The sequence below is a fragment of the Muscardinus avellanarius genome (genome assembly GCF_963383645.1).
Source record: "Muscardinus avellanarius genome assembly, chromosome: 13".
In the NCBI taxonomy this organism is placed as follows: Eukaryota; Metazoa; Chordata; class Mammalia; order Rodentia; family Gliridae; genus Muscardinus; species Muscardinus avellanarius.
The window spans coordinates 38,924,130-38,942,763 of record NC_137799.1 but is presented as its reverse complement, the minus strand read 5'-3'; the positions used below and the strand labels follow the sequence as shown (position 1 = coordinate 38,942,763).

General features: G+C 40.2%; 1 protein-coding gene across 9 annotated transcripts in view; it reads left to right on the top strand.

The window, feature by feature from the left end:
* The window catches only part of MELK (maternal embryonic leucine zipper kinase), a gene marked incomplete at both ends in the record, with an annotated part of 101,820 nt that extends 84,037 nt beyond the window's left edge, over positions 1-17,783 (top strand). For all 9 annotated transcript variants that reach the window (XM_080709600.1, XM_080709597.1, XM_080709598.1 and 6 more), the window contains 5 exons: positions 1,551-1,782; positions 6,689-6,785; positions 8,810-8,978; positions 12,735-12,838; positions 17,606-17,783. In XM_080709600.1, coding sequence (XP_080565726.1) covers positions 1,551-1,782; positions 6,689-6,785; positions 8,810-8,978; positions 12,735-12,838; positions 17,606-17,783 — 780 coding nt within the window. The remainder of the gene's footprint in view (positions 1-1,550; positions 1,783-6,688; positions 6,786-8,809; positions 8,979-12,734; positions 12,839-17,605) is intronic.
* Positions 17,784-18,634: the final 851 nt, after the last annotated feature.

Here is an 18,634-nt window from a genome sequence, read left to right as displayed (position 1 = left end):
TACTGTTTTTAGTTTGGCCTCTGAGAGCTGGGTATGGTGCTTCACACCTATAATCTCAGTGCCTAGGAGGCTGAGACAGGAAGAGTGCAGGTTGCAGGACAGCCTCAGCAAGTTGTGAGACTAATCAACCTACTAAGACCCTGTTTCAAAAATAGAAATAAAAGCCAGGCATGGTGGCGCACGCTTGTAATCCCCGCGCTTGGGAGGCTGAGACAGGAGGATCGCACAGGTTTGAAGCAGCCTCAGCTGGCTTTAGAGACCTTGTTTCCAAGTAAAATATAAAATAACCAGAGGTAGAAGCCCTCTGGACTTGGGCATGGTGGTACATACTTGTAATCCAGCACTTGGGAAGATAAGACAGTACCACCAAAAAAAAAAAAAAAGAAAGAAAGAAAGAAAGAAAGAAAGAAAGAAAGAAAGAAAGAAAGAAAGAAAGAAAGAAAGAAAGAAATAGGGTTGGGGTGTAGCTTAGAGGTAGAAAGTCCCTGGGTATAATACCATTACCAGATGCACACAAAAATAGTTTGGCCTCTGAGAATTTTCCTTACCCTTTTGTAAGTTCCAACTACAAATTTGAAAGCTTTAAAAGGTTTTTTAATCTATCATTTCTGTCTTTCTTTTTTTCTCTCTCTCTCTTTTTTTTTTTTTTTCCCCTGTGGTACTGAGTATTGAACCCAGGGGCATTCTACCTCTGAACTATATCCCCAGCCCTAGTTTTTAAATTTCTATTTTGAAACAGGGTCTCGCTAGGTTGATTGCTGAGAGTCTTACTGTTTGCTGAGGCTGTCCTCAAACCTGCAGTCTTCTTGTCTTAGCTTCCCAAGTGCTGGATTACAAGTATGTACCACCATGCCCAAGTCCATCATTTCTGTTAGAGTACTTTAACCTTTTTTTTCAGCTATGATCACTGACTAGACTTTTGTTTTCTAGTATGTATTAGAGGCAAGCCATGGCAATCTAGGTATAGCAAGCATTTCTTTCCTTCTTTTTTTTTTTTTTGCGGTACTAGGGATGGACCCCCAGGGGCATTCTGCCTCCAAGATATACCCTCAACCCTGTTTTTTATTTATTTTAAAACAAGGTCTCACTAATTTGCTGAGAGCCTCACTAAAGAGCTGAGGCTGACCACGAACCTGTGATCATCCTGTCTCAGTTTCCCAGGTCCTGGGATAACGGATGTACACCACCACTTCTGGCTATAGGAAGCATTTCTTAGGGGTTATTTGTGGCCATTCTTATTTAGTATTGCCTAAAATCCTGGTATGATTAAATACTCAGCCTGAAAAATGTTGAGTTATCTATCAGTAGAACAGACTAAAGTGATCTACCTGTACTAAAGAGAACTGGATGCATGTTTTCAAATTTTCTGTTATCACCAATAATATCTTTTTGATAGTATTTAATTTTAGTTGCAGTACTGGGGGGTTGAACCCAGATAGTACTCAGTTTTAATAAAAATAGTGCAAGTTAATTTGCAGATATTTAAAGCATCTTATAAAGACATTATCTTTTCTTCAGTGTGCTTTATTTCCTTTTTTCTTTTTTTCCAGTTTACCAAGCATTGGATAGAATCAAATGATATGGAGTCTAAATCATTAACTCCTATATTATGTAGAGCATCCGCAAATAAATTAAAGAACAAAGAGAATGTATATACTCCCAAGTCTCCTGTGAAGAATGAAGAGTACTTTGTATTTCCTGAGCCAAAGACTCCAGTTAGTAAGAACCAACATAAAAGAGAAATACTCACTACACCAAATCGTTACACCACACCCTCAAAAGGTATTTGCTAAGTGAATTAAGGAGTGATTAAAAAGCTTCAAATGCCGGGCATGGTGGCGCACTCTTATAATCCCCGCGCTTGGGAGGCTGAGATAGGAGTATCGTGCAGGTTCGAAGCCAGCCTCAGCTATATAGTGAGGCTCTCAGCAACTTAGTGAGACCCTGTTTCCAAATAAAATATAAAATAGGTCTGGGAGTATAGCCCAGAGGTAGAAAGCCTCTGGGTTCCACCCCTAGTACACCAAAAAAAAAAAAAAAAAACTTCAAACTTTATTTTTATTACTATGTTAAGTAAATATCAGATTAGAAATTACTAGCATTGCTGTCAGGAATTTCTAGAAATCAATTTCTTTTTTGTGTGTTTGTATGTGGTACTGGGATTGAACCCAGGGGCATTCTACCTCTGAACTACACCCCCATCCCTGTTTTATTTTTATTTTGAGACTGGGTCTTGCTAAGTTGATGAGAGTCACACTATTTACTGAGGCTGTCCTTGAACCTGCAATCATTCTCTCAGCCTCCCAAGTACTGGAATTATAGGTGTGGGCCACCACATTCAAATAAGTTTCTATTTATTTATTTATTTATTTATTTATTGGTGTTTCAGTGAAATGAAAGCACATTAGCTAACTCATAATTTTTCTCAAATAATACTAAGTTTTATTTTCTCTTTCATATTTGTAAAATTGAATCATAGCCTAATAGGTTATCAAAACTGAAAGACAACTTATTTAATCCAACTCCCATTTTCACAGCTTAGGACCTGGGACTCCGAGAAGGGACTTGCCCAAGGTCATGTGTCCAGGTTTAGTTAGGCCTTGCTTGCCAACTTAGCCCCACTTAGACTGACCCAGGCTGGAGTCTGCTGAGCCCTTCTTATTCCTCTGGACCTCCAGGACTGGTGTCTGATCCTGTTCTGCCCTGTTGTAAAACTGCCTAGAGATGCCCCCCAGATATCTGTGTCTGTGTTCAGCTGTCATGACTCTCTTGTTTCTTTTGCTTTCCTCTTTAATCATTATTAAAGTTTAATCTTTATGTAAACAGTTTGCTTACAATAGCTCTGTTTTTGGTTGCTGGCATTATCTGGACACATTCTGCTTTGTCAGTGTGCCTTTTAAAATACAGTAACTAAGGCCAGGAGTGATGGCGCACGCTTGTAATCCTCGCGCTTGGGAGGCAGAGACAAGAGGATCATGCAGGTTTGAAGCCAGCCTCGTTGGCTTAAGAGACCCTGTTTCCAAATAATAAAAAAAAAAAGACATAAAATAGGTCTGGGAGTGTAACCCAGAAGTAGAAAAGTTTCCAGGAACCCCAGTACCACCAAAATAAAAAAAAAAAAGAATAAAAAATAGGGCTGGGGATATAGCTCGAAGATAGAATGCCCCTGGGTTTCATCTCCAGTACCGAGAAAGAAAGAAAGAAAGAAAGAAAGAAAGAAAGAAAGAAAGAAAGAAAGAAAGAAAGAAAGAAAGAAAAATATCTAGAATTGAACCCAGTTTTCTAGGTGGAGGTCTTAACCCAGGCTAAGGCAGTTAGTGTCAATGTCAGCAGATTCTCATATTTATTGCAGCTGTATAGTATGTATTAGGGTCATATATGCTGAATGAATGGATGAATTAGAGCCTGAAGGAATTTTATTTACCTTGATATAGTCTATGCCACTTAAAAAATGATACTTTCTCCCAAAACGGGAGGCCAGATTGGAATGTTGCTGGTTAAGAAGATCCTGAGAAGCAGGGTTTGGTGGTACACGCCTATAATCTCAGTACTTGGAAGGCTGAGGCAGTAGGATCTCAGGTTTGTGGCCAGTCCTAAGCAATTTAGCAAGGCCTTCAGAAATTTAACTGATTTTAAAAAATAATAAGGCTGGAGGTAGAAGGCCCCTGGGTTTAATTCCCAGTACCGTAAAAAAAAAAAAAAGATTATCCAGTGAGATAACATCTACACATAATAGAGTCTCAGGGTAGTGATTATTTCATCTTTTCCCAATGAGGGCTTCTCTCTTTTGTTATTTCTCTTAATATAACTACAGTTCTTTATTGAGCAATGGGGTCATGCAGGAAGATAATATGACCCTTAGCTCAGTCAGGAAATTTTTAGAAAAGCTTTCAGTAATATAGTCATTTTTGTTATAGCTATTTTTAACTTTTTATGTAACTGAAGGTTTTGAAATGTGTATGATTTGAAATTTATTTTATAATCTTGAAGTGTTGTCAGTATATATATCTTGTCCCTATGAGACTGTATTAGTCAAAAGTTTTATTGGCTGTTTTTCTTTAAACAAAAGAGCTGCCTAACAGAGCAAATGGCTGAAGCTATAATTGGTGGTTTCCATTAGTGCATCTTACTTTTGCTGTTAGATGTTTTTGACATAAATATTATTTTTATTTTTTGTGACTTCCATACTATCAGGTCAGTGATAGTTGAGAGGGCAGTTGTATTTAGCATAGACTCTCAGTATACAAAAATGAAAACTTTTTTCACAGGTATTTCTGATTGTTCTTGTTCTTGTTGAACTAAGAAGAATAGAAATTAATATTTATAAGCAAAATCAAACCTCTTACCTTGTTAAAAAATTTAATACTAAATGGGGTGCAATGGCATACATCTGTAATCCCAGTACTTGGGAGACAGAAACAGGAGGATCGAAGGTTCAAGGCCAGCCTCAGCAACTTAGTAAGACCCTTGATAATTTACTGAGACCCTGTTTCAAAATAAAACAATAGCTGGGCGTGGTGGCGCACACTTATAATCCCCGCACTTGGGAGGCGGAGACAGGAGGATCGCACAGGTTCAAAACCAGCCTTGCTGACTTAAGAGACCCTGTTTCCAAATAAAAAATATAAAAAATGGGTCTGGGAGTGTAGCCCGGAGGTAGAAGGGCTTCCAGGAACCCCAGTACAACAAAAAAACAATAAAAAAAAACAATAAAAAGTTTCAGTTTGGGGGAGACTGAGACAGGGGAGTCATAGGTTCAAAGACAGCCTCAGCCAGTTAGCAAGGCCCTCAGAAACTCAGTGAGACCATATTTCAAATAAAAAATAAAAATAGGGCTCATGATAAAGCTTTGAGGTAGAATGTCTCTGGGTTAAATTCTGAGTACTGCAAAAAAATAGAAAAGTAAAAAGGAATACTAAAGTTGCCCAGCGTGGTGGCGCATGCTTGTAACCCGCACTTGGGAGGCGGAGACAGGAGGATCACACAGTTTCGAAACCAGCCTCGCTGGCTTAAGAGACCCTGTTTCCAAATAAAAATATAAAATAGCTCTGGGAGTATAATCCAGAGGCAGAAGGGTTCCATACCCAGTACCACCAAAAACAAAAACAAAAACGGACTGAGGTAGAATGCCCCTGGGTTCAATCCCTAGTACCACAAAAATATCTTGATATTTTCTTTGTTATTATAAAGCAAATATTATCCTAAAGTATATAAAACATTTCGATCATGAACAAAAAGTCAACTAATCAGTGAATAGATTGGTTAATGGTAACTAGATTTGTTAATACAAAATTATTACAATTTATCTGAGCTATAAATACCCACAAAATTTGGGAACTGGAAATACTAAAAAAATATCAAAACTCATACTCCTTTAATAGCATTTGTCAAGCTTTCAATGGAGACTGGTTTCTTTGCCTACAGGAGTTGAATATTGCTACGAATTGAATTGCCACCTTTCAATGCTATGTCAGAATCATAAACTGGGCCCTTAAATAATTTAAAATGTGTGTGTGTGTGTGTGTGTGTGTGTGTGTGTGTGTGAGAGAGAGAGAGAGAGAGAGAGAGAGAGAGAGAGAGAGAGAGAGAGAGAGAGAGAAAGAAGGGATACTGGGGATACTGGGGATTGAACCCAGGGACATTCTGCCTCTAAGCTATACTCCCCACCCTGTTTTATTTTGAAACAGAGTCCCACTAAGTTTTGAGGGCCTTACAAAGTTGCTGGGCCTGGCCATGAACCTGTGCTCCTCCTGTTTGAGCCTACAGATAGACTTTGATTTATAGAGTCAGTAATCATGAATTCTGTATTTATATGATCTAGCTAAATGTATTACATGACATTTATGATAATAAAATGGCCTCAGTTTGCAGCAAAGACAAAAAAGAGCTACACATAATCACATGGAAATGCTTCTTTAAAGAATTAGAGGTGCCGGCCGGGCATGGTGGTGCACTCTTGTAATCTCTGCGCTTGGGAGGCGGAGACAGGAGGATCGCACAGGTTCAAAGCCAGCCGCGCTGGCTTAAGAGACCCTGTTTCCAAAAATAATATATAAAAAATAGGTCTGGGAGTGTAGCCTGGAGGTAGAGGGCTTCCAGGAACCCCAGTACCACACGCACAAAAAGAAGAATTAGAGGTGCCGGGCATGGTGGCGCTCGCTTATAATCCCAGCATTCAGGAAGCTGAGACAGGAGGTTCATGGACAGCCTCAGCTACTTAGTGAGGCCCTTTGCAACTTAGTGAGACCCTGTTTCAAAATAAAGAATAAAAAATAGGGCTGGGGGTGTAGCTCGAAGGTAGAATGCCCCTGGGTTCCATCCCCAGTGCTGTAATAATAATAATAATAATAATAATAATAATAATAATAAGAGGTAGATGTGGTGGCTCACACCTGTAATCCCAGTATTTAGTAGGCTGAGACAGGGAGCATTGCAGGTTTGAGACCAGCCTCAGTAAGACCATATTTCAAAATATAAAATTAAAAAGGGCCAGAAGTAGCTCAGAGGTAGGATGTCTCTTGAGTATAATCCCTAGTACCACCAAAAGAGAGAGAAAGAAAAGAACTAGTGCTTTTAGGGCTTTTACAGTATTTCTGAATAAATGTATGAGGTGGTGTTTGCATTACTGATAGAAGTTTTGGAATCATAATATTTCAGTTACGCATGGTCTTTGTTGTTTTTCTAATAGCTAGAAATCAGTGCTTGAAAGAAACCCCAGTTAAAACTCCAGTAAATTCAGCAAGAACAGACAAGTTAATGACAAGCGTCATTAGCCCTGAAAGGCGGTAAGTATTCAGTTTTTCAGACTCTTTGAACCTCAGTATATGTAACTGTAAGGTTTCTTTTAATTTATGATGACAGCGATTAAGGGGATCTGTGACACAGATGCCTTTGGGGACTCTGGGAATGTCCATCTGTGTGGGGTTGGATGTGGTCAGTACTAGAGCTGTTGCCCCTGCCTTCCTTATGGGTAGAATTGTGAAATGGAGCAGTAGTGGGATTGGCACCTTCACTCAAAGGTCAACACGCTGGGAAGATAGTGGCTCTGCCTCCAGCCATGTGGTTTCCTCTCCAAGGCCCATCTTTCCCCACTCTTCTGCCAGGAGAATATAGGGATTCACTCACAGACCATCCTCCTAAATAGTAATGATACTAAGGTGTTTCAAAGAAAGCCCATTACTTCTTAGATGAAAAGTTCTATCGCATAGGGAGTTGTTGTCTTTTATAATTGCTTTTAAAAGGCATGATTCATTTTGGGGACAGTTGTAGGAATTGGAATGTGTGAATAATACGTGGAACTTCTTTGATGTGGTTTTGTGGTTATATAAAAAAGTGTTCTTTTTATTGTTGTTGTGGTACCGGGGATGGAACCCAGGGGGATTCTACCTCTGAGCTATACCCCTAGACCTGTTTTATTCTTTTATTTTGAAATAGGGTCTTACTAAATTGCTGAGGCTGGCCTTGAACCTGTGATCCTCCTGTCTCTACCTCCCAAGTACTGGGATTACAAGCATGTACTACCATGCCCAGGCAACAAAAGTATTCTTATTTATCAGAATGTTTATTGAAGAGCTGGGCATGGTGGCGCACGCTTGTAATCCCTGTGCTTGGGAGGCTGAGAAAGGAGGATCGCACAGGTTCAAAGCCAGCCCCAGCTACTTAGTGAGGCTCTCAGCAACTTAGTGAGACCCTGTTTCCAAATAAAATAGAAAATTGTTCTGGGAGTATAGCCCAGAGGTAGAAAGCCTCTGGGTTCCACCCCTAGTACCACCACCAAAAAAAAAAAAAAAAGCCGGGCGTGGTGGCGCACGCTTGTAATCCCCGCGCTTGGGAGGCAGAGACAGGAGGATCGCGCAGGTTCGAAGCCAGCCACGCGCGCACTGGCTTAGGAGACCCTGTTTCCAAATAAAAATGTTAAAATAGGTCTGGGAGTGTAGCCCGGAGGTAGAAGGGCTTCCAGGAACCCCAGTACCACCAAAAAAAAAAAAAAAATGTTTATTGAAGTGCTTCAGAGGGAAATGTCTTGATAGCTTCAAATGTCTCAGTAAATATGTGCATATATTTAACATATTTATTGCTTGTACATGTTGAGAAAGCCAATGAAGTAAAATATTAACAATTGTTGAATCTAGGAGGATATATAGCTATTCACTGTAGTATTTCTATTTTTCAGTATATTTGACTTTTTTTGTGTATGGTACTGGGGATGGAACCCAGGGACATTTTACCTCTTAGGTACATCCCCAGTCCTATTTTTTAGTCTTTATATTCTTTGAAACAGGGTCTCACTGAGTTGCGAGGAGCCTTGGTAAGTAGCCGAGGCTGTCCGTGAATCACAAGGTCTCTGCCTCTGCCTCCTGAATGCTGGGATTACAAGCATGTGCCACCACGCCCAGTTTATATTTGACTTTTTTTTTTTTTGGTGGTGGTACTGGGGTTCCTGGAAGCCCTTCTACCTCCGGGCTACACTCCCAGACCTATTTTATACTTTTTATTTGGAAACAGGGTCTCTTAAGCCAGCGAGGCTGGCTCTGAACCAGTACGATCCTCCTGTCTCCGACTCCCAAGCGCAGGGGGATTACAAGTGTGCGCCACCACGCCCAGCCTGACTTTATTTTTTAAGGAAGGGAAAATAGTTTCTTTAAGTGAAGGGAAGGGAGCTGGCTTTGGTTTCCCTGAGGAGGAGCAAGATGGGCTGGCCCCGGCATACCTGGCCAAGGCACCGCAGGTGCATAAAGGGACAAAAGCAGGGCCTGTGAGGCCCTAGCAGGCAGGAGGCCCAGTGCTATTTGTTCTGTGTTTTTTTAAGGTGCCGTTCTGTGGAACTGGATCTCAACCAGGCACATATGGAGGATACTCCCAAAAGAAAAGGAACTAAAGTGTTTGGGAGCCTTGAAAGGGGATTGGATAAGGTTATCACTGTGCTTACCAGAAACAAAAGGAAGGGCTGTGTCAAAGATGGGCCAAGAAGGTTAAAGGTAAGTGGGCTGGTTTTTGTTTTTTTCTTCGTGGTACTAGGGATCAAACCTAGGAGCGCTCTAGTACTGAGTTATACTCCCAGCCCTTGTTATGTTTTATATTAATTTGCTGAAACTGGCCTTGAATTTGCATCCCCCTGCCTCAGCCCCTTGAGTGTTCCACTATATCTGGCTAGAATTCTTTAATACAGATTTTAGAAATTGACTGCTACCTGGAATTCTTTTGAGGGCTAAATGAATTAAATTGATTGGTGTTCCTTTTATTCATTCATTAGCCCGGCGTGTGTGTGTGTGTGTGTGTGTGTGTGTGTGTGTGTGTGTGTGTAACTGGGGATTGAACCCAGGAGGATTCTATCTCTGAGCTACACCCCAGCTTTATTTTTTTATTCTTTATTTTGAAACAGGGTCTCACTAGGTTGTGGAGGGCCACGCCAAGTAGCTGAGGCTGGCTGTGAACCTGTGATAATCCTGTCTCAGCCTCCTAAGTACGGGGGTTTCAAGCGTGTACCACCATGCCTGGCCATTAACTACTTTTTGAGCACTTAGTATATGTATGCTACTGTGCAGTGGGCTTTGAAAATACAGAGGTAGATGAGATAATCATTCTTTACAAAGATAAAGTGACAGAATTTCATTATTTAAGATCAGATGGCAGCATTAATCACAGAGGCATCATGGAAGTAGGGAAGCATGTGGCTGATAATGGGGAATAGAAAACTCTTAAGGATGAGGGCTTGAGCTTAACTGTTACATTTTAGCACATAAAAGAGTACCTGGAGCTGGGCGTGGTGAAGCATACTTGTAATCCCCGCATTTGGGAGGCGGAGACAGGAGGATTGCACAGATTGGAAGTCAGCCTCACTGGCTTAAGAAACCCTGTTTCCCAATTTTAAAAAAAGCATAAAAATGGGTCTGGGAGTGTAGCCCGGAGGTAGAAGGGTTTCCAGGAACCCCAGTACCACCAAAAAAAAAAAAAAAGAAAGAGTACCTGGCACATAGATTCCTTTGTAGGCCTTCCCAAACTATTTGCATGTGTAGGAAGTTAGTTTGAACTTTAAGTGCAGTGTCCATGAGGAACATAATAAGTAACAGGCTAGGAAGGTAGGCTTAGAGGTCCTCAAGGACCTTACTAAAAGGTGTGGATCTTATTTGGTAGAGATGTGCTTTAGCCAGGCATGGCATTACATGCCTGTAATTCCAGTACATTGGAGTCTGAACCAGGAGGATCACAGGTTCCAGACCAGCCTCGGAAACTTAGTGAGATTCATAGCGGCCTAGTGAGATTCTGTTTGAAAAAAAATAGGGCGCTGGATATTATACCTTGGAGGTAGAATGCCTATGGGCTCAATCCCCAGTACCACAAAAGAGAGAGAGAAAGAGAAGAAATGTTATGCTTTAAAATGGATTAATCTGTCAGTAACGTGGACAATATATTTGGTAGGGGAAGGAAGGAAAAGTAAGCTATTAGATACAAAGCTTTTTCCCTGCTTGAATTCTCTCTGAACATTTATTCAAATATTGAATGAACGGCGTTTTTCTTTGGTGGCAGTGGAGGAAGTAAGAAGTAAAGGATGAGTAAGGCCCAGCCCGTGCCCTGGGGACTATAGCGTGGCGCTGGGAACAGGCTGGGTGCTGCTCTGACACTGTTAGTGCCACGGTAAACAGATACTCCAAGAAGGTGGGCCCAGCAGAGGGGGAGGATGGTGCTGTGCTTGCAAGTTGGGGAACAGACCTGTGTTTGTGCAAAAATTTTTTGCACCAAGACTTGAGCATTCCTGGATGGTTTAGGGAAAAGAAAAAGCGGAGTTATTGGATGGAAGGGTACTTCAGAGAGTCTTCTGAGATCCTATTTATGTCCTGTCTCAAAGTAGAAGATAATGTGTTTCACCTGGAGTTTTCTTATATATCTCCAGTGAATTTGTATCACACTATAGGAAACTCTACCTTAAAAAATTTCTATTTCCTCTTTGGGCCACAGATTCTGATTTTGAAAATTAAAATAGCTGGGTCATTTCATATCTTAGCATTTTGTTATTTAGAAAAAATCATTCAAATCTGAAAGACATAGAAACTGTAATCTTGTTTGAGAATGAAGGGACTGCTAGGAAGGTAGGGATTTTTGTTCTTCTAGGACATGCTAAAACAGTGTCTAGCACAAGGTAAATATCTAAAAATGTTTATTTATTTACAGCACTGAGAATTGAACCCTCCTGGGTATTCTACCACTAAGCTGTATCCTCAGCCCTTTTTTATTTTAATATAAGGTCTTGCTAAGTTGCTTAGGTTGGCCTTATAATACTGACAATCCTCCTGCTTCGGCCTCCTAAGTGGCTGGGATTAAAGGTGTATCCCACTATGCCTCATAATTGTTGAATGAATGGATATATAGTTACCAATTAAGAATGAAATTGTTTCTTAGAATTATGATCACAATCAATGAGAAAAAATAACTTGCCATTACCTTTTTATTATTTTTAGATTGAATCCAAGGGCATTCTACTGAGCTACATGCTCAGCCCTCTTTTATTTTTATTTGAAATAGGGTCTCACTAGGTTGATGAAAGTCTCATTACTTGTGAGGCTGCCCCCAAACCTATGTGATCCTCTTGTCTTAGCCTCCTAAGTACTGGGATTATAAACATGTACCACCATGCCCAGTTGACATTACTTTTTTAAAGGAATGCCTGTTAGCTGGGCATGTTGGTGCACATTTGTAATCCCCCGTACTTGGCAAGATGAGACCCGAAGATTGCATTTTCAAAACCAGCCTCAGAAACCTAGTCAGGCCTTTCACAACTTAGTGAGACCCTCTTTCAAAATAATAATAATGTAAAATAGGGATGTATCTCAGACTTAGAATGCCCCTGGGATCCATCCCCAGTATCATATACACAAAAGGAATACCTGTTATGTTCATTTTCGCATAGAATTCTATAAGAGTCTTAAATACTCCACAAAGTATTAAGGAACTATATCCACCTATATAGAAGGCAAACTGTCAGCCGGGTGTGGTGGCGCACGCTTATAATCCCAGCATTTGGGAGGCTGAGACTGGAGGCTGGTTCATAGATAGCCTCAGCTACTTAGTGAGTTCCTTTGCAATTCAGTGAAACCCAGTTTCAAAATAAAGAATAACAAATAGGACTGGGGGTTTCAAAATAAAGAATAAAAAATAGGACTGGGGGTATAGCTTGGAGGTAGAATGCCCCTGGGTTCCACCCCTAGTACTGCCAAAAAAAAAAAAAAAGCAAACTCTCCAGGGCATTTGTTTCATCTTTTTATAGTTTATATTTCATTACTGCTAATATCTCAATCCTGTTAAGGGAGAAACAGGTACATATGAAACAGATAGGTTGATGCTATTTAATACTTACTTCGTTAAAAAGATTGGGAGGGCTGAGCATGGTAGCCCGAACCTGTAATCCTAGTTACTCAGGAAGCTGGGTAGGAGGGTGGCAATTGGGGGCCAACCTGGGTAACATAGTGAGACTTAGTCTTAAAAAAAAATAAGCAAAATAAGATTGGTAGGAGTTGGACAATGGATACTAGTTGGTGTCATTTCTCCAGGATTTCACGGTGTCATCTCAGTCCAGCTAACCAAGAGTTGGCTGTCAATTCTTTCACTATTTTCTTAAAATATTTCTGTTTGAAAAGATATTATATTGAGGAGTTTGGGATCTCTAGATCAGAAAGGATAATCTTTGTGTTGCTGTAGAGATTTTCTTCTCACCTTTTTTTCCTTTTTTCTTTTTTAAGGTTCATTATAATGTGACTACAACCAAATTAGTAAATCCTGATCAACTCTTGAATGAAATAATGTCTATTCTTCCAAAGAAGCATGTTGATTTTGTACAGAAGGGGTAAGACGCACATTTATAGATTAGTGTATTATCTTTTAGACTTTGAAGAAAAGTGGGTTGATTCTCTTTATCTTACCACCTTAGAAAACAAAAAAAATCCTTTATAGTAGCATTTGGTGTTTTTTTTTTTTTTTGGTGGTACTGGGCTTGGAACCCAGAGGCCTTCTACCTCCGGGCTATACTCCCAGACCTTTTTTTATATATTTTTTGGAAACAGGGTCTCACTAAGTAGCTGAGGCTGGCTTCGAACCTGCGCGATCCTCCTGTGACAGCCTCCCAAGTGCAGGGATTACAAGTGTGCGCCACCACGCCCGGCTTTTTCTTTTCTTTTTTTTTCTTTCGGGTCTGGAGATGTAACTCAGAGGCATTTGACCTCCGAGCTATAACCCCTGCCCTATTTTTTATTCTTTATTTTGAAACAGGGTCTCACTAAGTTGCGGAGGGCCTCACTAAGTAGCTGAGGCTGTCCGTGAACCACGATCCCCTGGTCTCAGCCTCCTGAATGTGGGATTACAAGCATGCGCCACCACACCCGGCTATGGTTTTCTTTTAAATCTTTTGTTTTCTTATGATTCTCTACAATAATATTTATTAATTATAATACAATTAATGACACTTTATACAAATCAAGGATTTATAAAGAATCCTCTCTCTCTCTCTCTCTCTCTCTCTCTCTTTTTTTTTTTTTGGTGGTACTGGAAATTGAACCCAGGGGCATTCTACCTCCAAGCAGTATCTCCAGTTATTTTTATTTTGAAATAGGGTCTTGCTAGGTTGTTGAAAGCCTCACTATAACTATGTTGCTGAGGCTGGCCTCAAGCCTGCAATCTTCCTGTCTCTGCCTCCCAAGTATTGGGATTACAGGCATGAGCCACCATGCCTGTCTGAGAATCCGTCTCTTTATTCCTGGATTTTCAGTACTGAGGAAGTTATTTCACTTAGACTTTTCCCTGTTGTCTAATAAACTGGCTCCTTGGTGATGATCTCACAGTTTAGATTAGCCAACTCTCTTCTGGTTACCCAAGATATTTATATTGCCAAGCATATTTATATTGCCAAGCATTTCCATTAGTTTATGGCTCTAAAATTTCTTTATTAAAGCAACTAAATAGATCCACGGTATTAGCTTTACATTGCTGTGACAAAATCCCTGAGAAAAATAACCTTAGAGTAGGAAAGACTTATTTATTTATTTATTTATTTATTTATTTATTTATTTATTTATGGGTTTTTTTTTGTACTGAGGATTGAACTCAGGGGCATTCTACCTCTGAGCTACACTCTAAACACCTTCATCTTTTAAATTTTGAAGCAGGCTGGTCGTGGTGGCGCACGCTTGTAATCCCCGCGCTTAGGAGGCTGAGACAGGAGGATCGCACAGGTTCCAAGCCAGCCTCAGCTAGTTAGTGATGCTCTCAACAACTTAGTAAGACCCTGTTTCCAAATATAGTATAAAATAGGTCTGGGAATATAACCTGGGGGTAGAAAAGCCCCCCCAACCCCACCCCACCCATACTACCAAAAAAATAAATAAATAAATTTTGAAGCAGTGTCTTGCTAGGTTGCCGAGAGTCGCTCTTAAGTTTTGAGGCTTTCTTCAAACCCGTGGTCCTCCTGTCTCAACCTCCCAACTCGTGAGATTATAGGCATGTGACACCATTACTTACCAGAAATATCTTTTTGGCTCACGGTTTTGGAGGATCAGTCTGTGGTGGGCTGGCTCATTGCTTTGGCCTGAGGTGAGCAGAGCATGATGGCAGATGTTCGGAAGACTGGAGGAGTGAATCAGCTTTTACCCCATGACAGTCCAGGAGCAGGGAGGTGAAGGGAGAGGGTAGAAGGAAGGGGCCAGGGACTAGGTGCAGTCAGTCCCCAAGGCCACGCCCCCAGGGACCCCACCACCTCCCTGTGAAGCTATCAAATTATTATTCCCACTTCCCTGCCCTGTGATCCAGTCGCTTCCAGAGATCTCACTTGTGAACAAGTGACCAAGCCTTCAACATGTGGGCCTCGGGGGTAATATGGACCCAAAACATAATAGCCACTAATAGATTTATCAAAAGCATGGAATAGGATGGTCAACATAAGCTCTGTAACTCAGCTTTATTATTATCATCATCATCATCATTATTATTATTATTATTATTATTATTATTATTATTATTATTTTATTATTTTCACAACTGGGGGTTGAACCCAAGGGTATTCTACCTCCGTGTTACACTCCCAGTCCTGTTTTTTATTTTTACCTTTTGTGGGGGGGCGGTGCTGGGGATGGAACACAGGGGCATTTTACCTCTGAGCTACATCCCTAGTACTATTCCTTATTCTTCATTTTGAAACAAGGTCTCACTAAGTTTCAGAGGGCCTCACTAAGTAGCTGAAGCTGGCCTCAAACCTCCAATTCTCCTGTCTCAGCCTCTGAAGTACTGGGATTACAAGTGTGTTCTACCACATCTGGCTTCATTTTTATTTTGGAACAGGGTCTCACTAGGTTGATGAGAGTCTCACTACTTGCTGAGGCTGTCCTCAAACCTGCAATCCTCCTGTCTGAGCTTCCCAGGTACTGGTATTACAAGTGTGCACCATCAGACCAGGCAGAAATAATCCTGTGCAAACATAGTTTTACTTTATGCTATCTGTAAATGTTGACAGACCTTAATGATATGAGCTGGGCTTTCTTTTATTTATTGGGTACATTGTAATTTTATATCATATTGGGGTACAGAGTATGAAAAGCACATGCACACTACTCTTGTTGCCTTGGACATGGAATTCCTCCCACACCCTCACCCTGCAAGTCTTTGAAACTTTTTCCAATAAGGATTATTATCTTTTTCCAATAAGGATGAATTGCTTTTTACTAAATTTTTCTATGATTCACCTTCCTCTCAAGAACCTTACAGGGTTCTCCTTTTGGCACACTACCACTAAGCTACATCCCCAGCCCTTTAACTTTTCTTATTTTAAGACATAGTCTCACTAAGTTGCCCAGGCTGGCTTTGACCTTGGGGTCCTCCTGCCTCAGCCTCCTGAATTGCTGGGATTATATGTGTTTGCCATTGTGCTCAGCTTGATTGCTTAATTTTAAGAGACCAAGAACTTCTCCAAAACAAATAAGTAAGACAAAGAATAATTTGTGAAACTTCGCAATACATAACAGATACAATAATTTCTTGACACATCAATGAACAGTGCCCAATCATATACCCTTAAATATTTAGGCACTTAAAGTCAGTTCTTATTATAGATCAGCAAGACAAAACTTTAAAATATAACATAATTTAAAAATAATTTTATTTACATGAAATCAATTCATGCAACTTTTCAGGATCATTCCTGTTTCTTAAGATGAATTTAAACAAATTCACTAATACTAGATTTTTCTGTTGTCATGGTAGGTGACATGACATTTCTAATTATGAATGCCATGGGTTTTTTTTTTTTTTGTGGGTTTTTTTTTTTTTTTTGTGGTACTGGGGTTCCTGGAAGCCCTTCTACCTCCAGGCTACACTCCCAGACCTATTTTTACATTTTTTATTTGGAAACAGGGTCTCCTAAGCCAGTGCGCGCGTGGCTGGCTTCGAACCTGCGCGATCCTCCTGTCTCTGCCTCCCAAGCGCGGGGATTACAAGCGTGCGCCACCACGCCCAGCTGAATGCCATATGTTTTAATTATAGGAATATACCATTTTCTTTTCCTTCTTTTCTTCCTTCCTTCCTTCCCTCCCTTCTTCCTTCTTTTTCTTCTTCTTCCTTCTTCTACTTCTTCTTCTTCATTGGTGGTACTGGGGGTGGAACCCAGAGGCTTTCTACCTCCGGGCTATACTCCCAGACCTGTTTTATATTTTATTTGAAAACAGGGTCTCACTAAGTAGCTGAGGCTGGCTTCGAATGTGTGCAATCCTCCTGTCTCAGCCTTCCAAGCGCTGGGATTACAAGCCTATGCCACCACTCCCGGCCAGGAATATAACATTTTCTTAGGCTTTCTTTTGCTTTTCATTCTGCCATAAAGTGTTGTAAGGATCATTACCTCTACTAGTATTAGAAAAACCTTAAAACTGGGTATCTTCCTGACAGGTTAGTGTCTTCCTGCTTTATTTATATGAAAGACGAGTGCTTCTTCTTTTTTTCTTTTCTTTTTGTGGTGCTGAGGATTTAACCCAGTGGCATTCTACCTCCGAGCTACACCTCCAGCCTATTTTTTATTCTTTATTTTGAAGCAGGGTCTCACTAAGTTGTGGAGGGCCTCACTAAGTAGCTGAGCCTGGCTGAAAACCTGCAATCCTCCTATCTCAGCCTCCCAAGTACTAGGATTACAAGTGTGTGCCACCACACCTGGCAGAAAGACGAAAGTTTCTTACCAAGTCAATGTACATAAAATATTCTTAATCTTTCCTCTACTTTCCTTTGTTGTGAACATTGTAGAAATGGCCTAATGTTCCTGGGTTATGCTATTCAAAAGTTTGCATAAAAAATGCCACATTTCCCGAGTATGAATGGCATGCATAACTATGAAACAAGGGTTTTCCTTAGAGCACGGGAGAACTCTGGTAAAGCCTTTTCATCCTTATTCTTTATTCAGGTCCTTGTTCTGCTTCTGGGAAAACAGTCATACCATAGGCCATTTGGAACCTTTAAGCAGCAATGCAATGCTTAGTGTGAATGCTGGCTCATTTCTCCACCAGCCTCTTAGAAGATAAGAAACTTCTTGTATTATCTGGGATATTCATGGTTCTCCTTCTAACTGGTATCTTATTTTTCACAGCTATACACTGAAGTGTCAAACACAGTCAGATTTTGGCAAAGTGACAATGCAGTTTGAACTAGAAGTGTGCCAGCTTCACAAACCCAGTGTGGTGGGTATCAGGAGGCAGCGGCTTAAGGGTGATGCCTGGGTTTACAAGAAATTAGTGGAAGATATTCTGTCTAGCTGCAAGGTGTAATTGATGGATGGTTTCCGTCCTGCCTGGGAAATGTGGCTGATACAGCCAACATGGATACTAGTTTGATTTTAAAGTCCATGGAACTACAAACTCATTTCTACAGAGCTGCCTTAAACACTAATATCTTTCTATTTTTAAACAGAATGTATTGTTTTATGGATGAATCTAAGGCAAGTCCATCTGTCATTATCTGTTACTGTCTTTTTTAATCATGTGGTTTTGTATATTAATAACTGCTGGCTTTTCCTTGATTCACTTCCATGTGTGAATGTAAGCTCTTACGATGTCTCCTTTTAATGTGTAATTTCTTTCTGAAATAAAACCATTTGTGAATATTAGCTGGCCTTTCTTCTTTATTTCGATCCAAATAAAACCTCGAATGGCATCCTGACTATTAAGTAGAGACTATTTGGAGTATGTTTTATCTGTTATCAAATATGCCTTGGGCAGAAAAACAGATAAGAATTCATTTGCATAATTTTTCCTGTCTCTGATTTAAGTAGGATTTATTGAGATCGTTAACTAAGTCACAGCTGTGGTTACCAGAGTTAAACAACACATTTAATATGTTGAATAAAAGTGTATTGACTTCAGTAACTATGTTCAGTCAACAATGCTAAGTATCTGAACTATGAACCCCATAAAATGTTACTTTATGGTAATTTCTTTAGGTCTCAATGTTAGCCCCAAATTTGTATTTTTATTTCATTTTATTGGTCTCCAAAGGCCAGAACTCAAGTTACATTTGTATAGATTTTTACCAATTAAACTAGTTGGAAAAAAAAAATAGCACTATTTCTGATCAGTATCCAGGGAGTGTTTTGTCATTCATTTATTCAATAAACATTTGC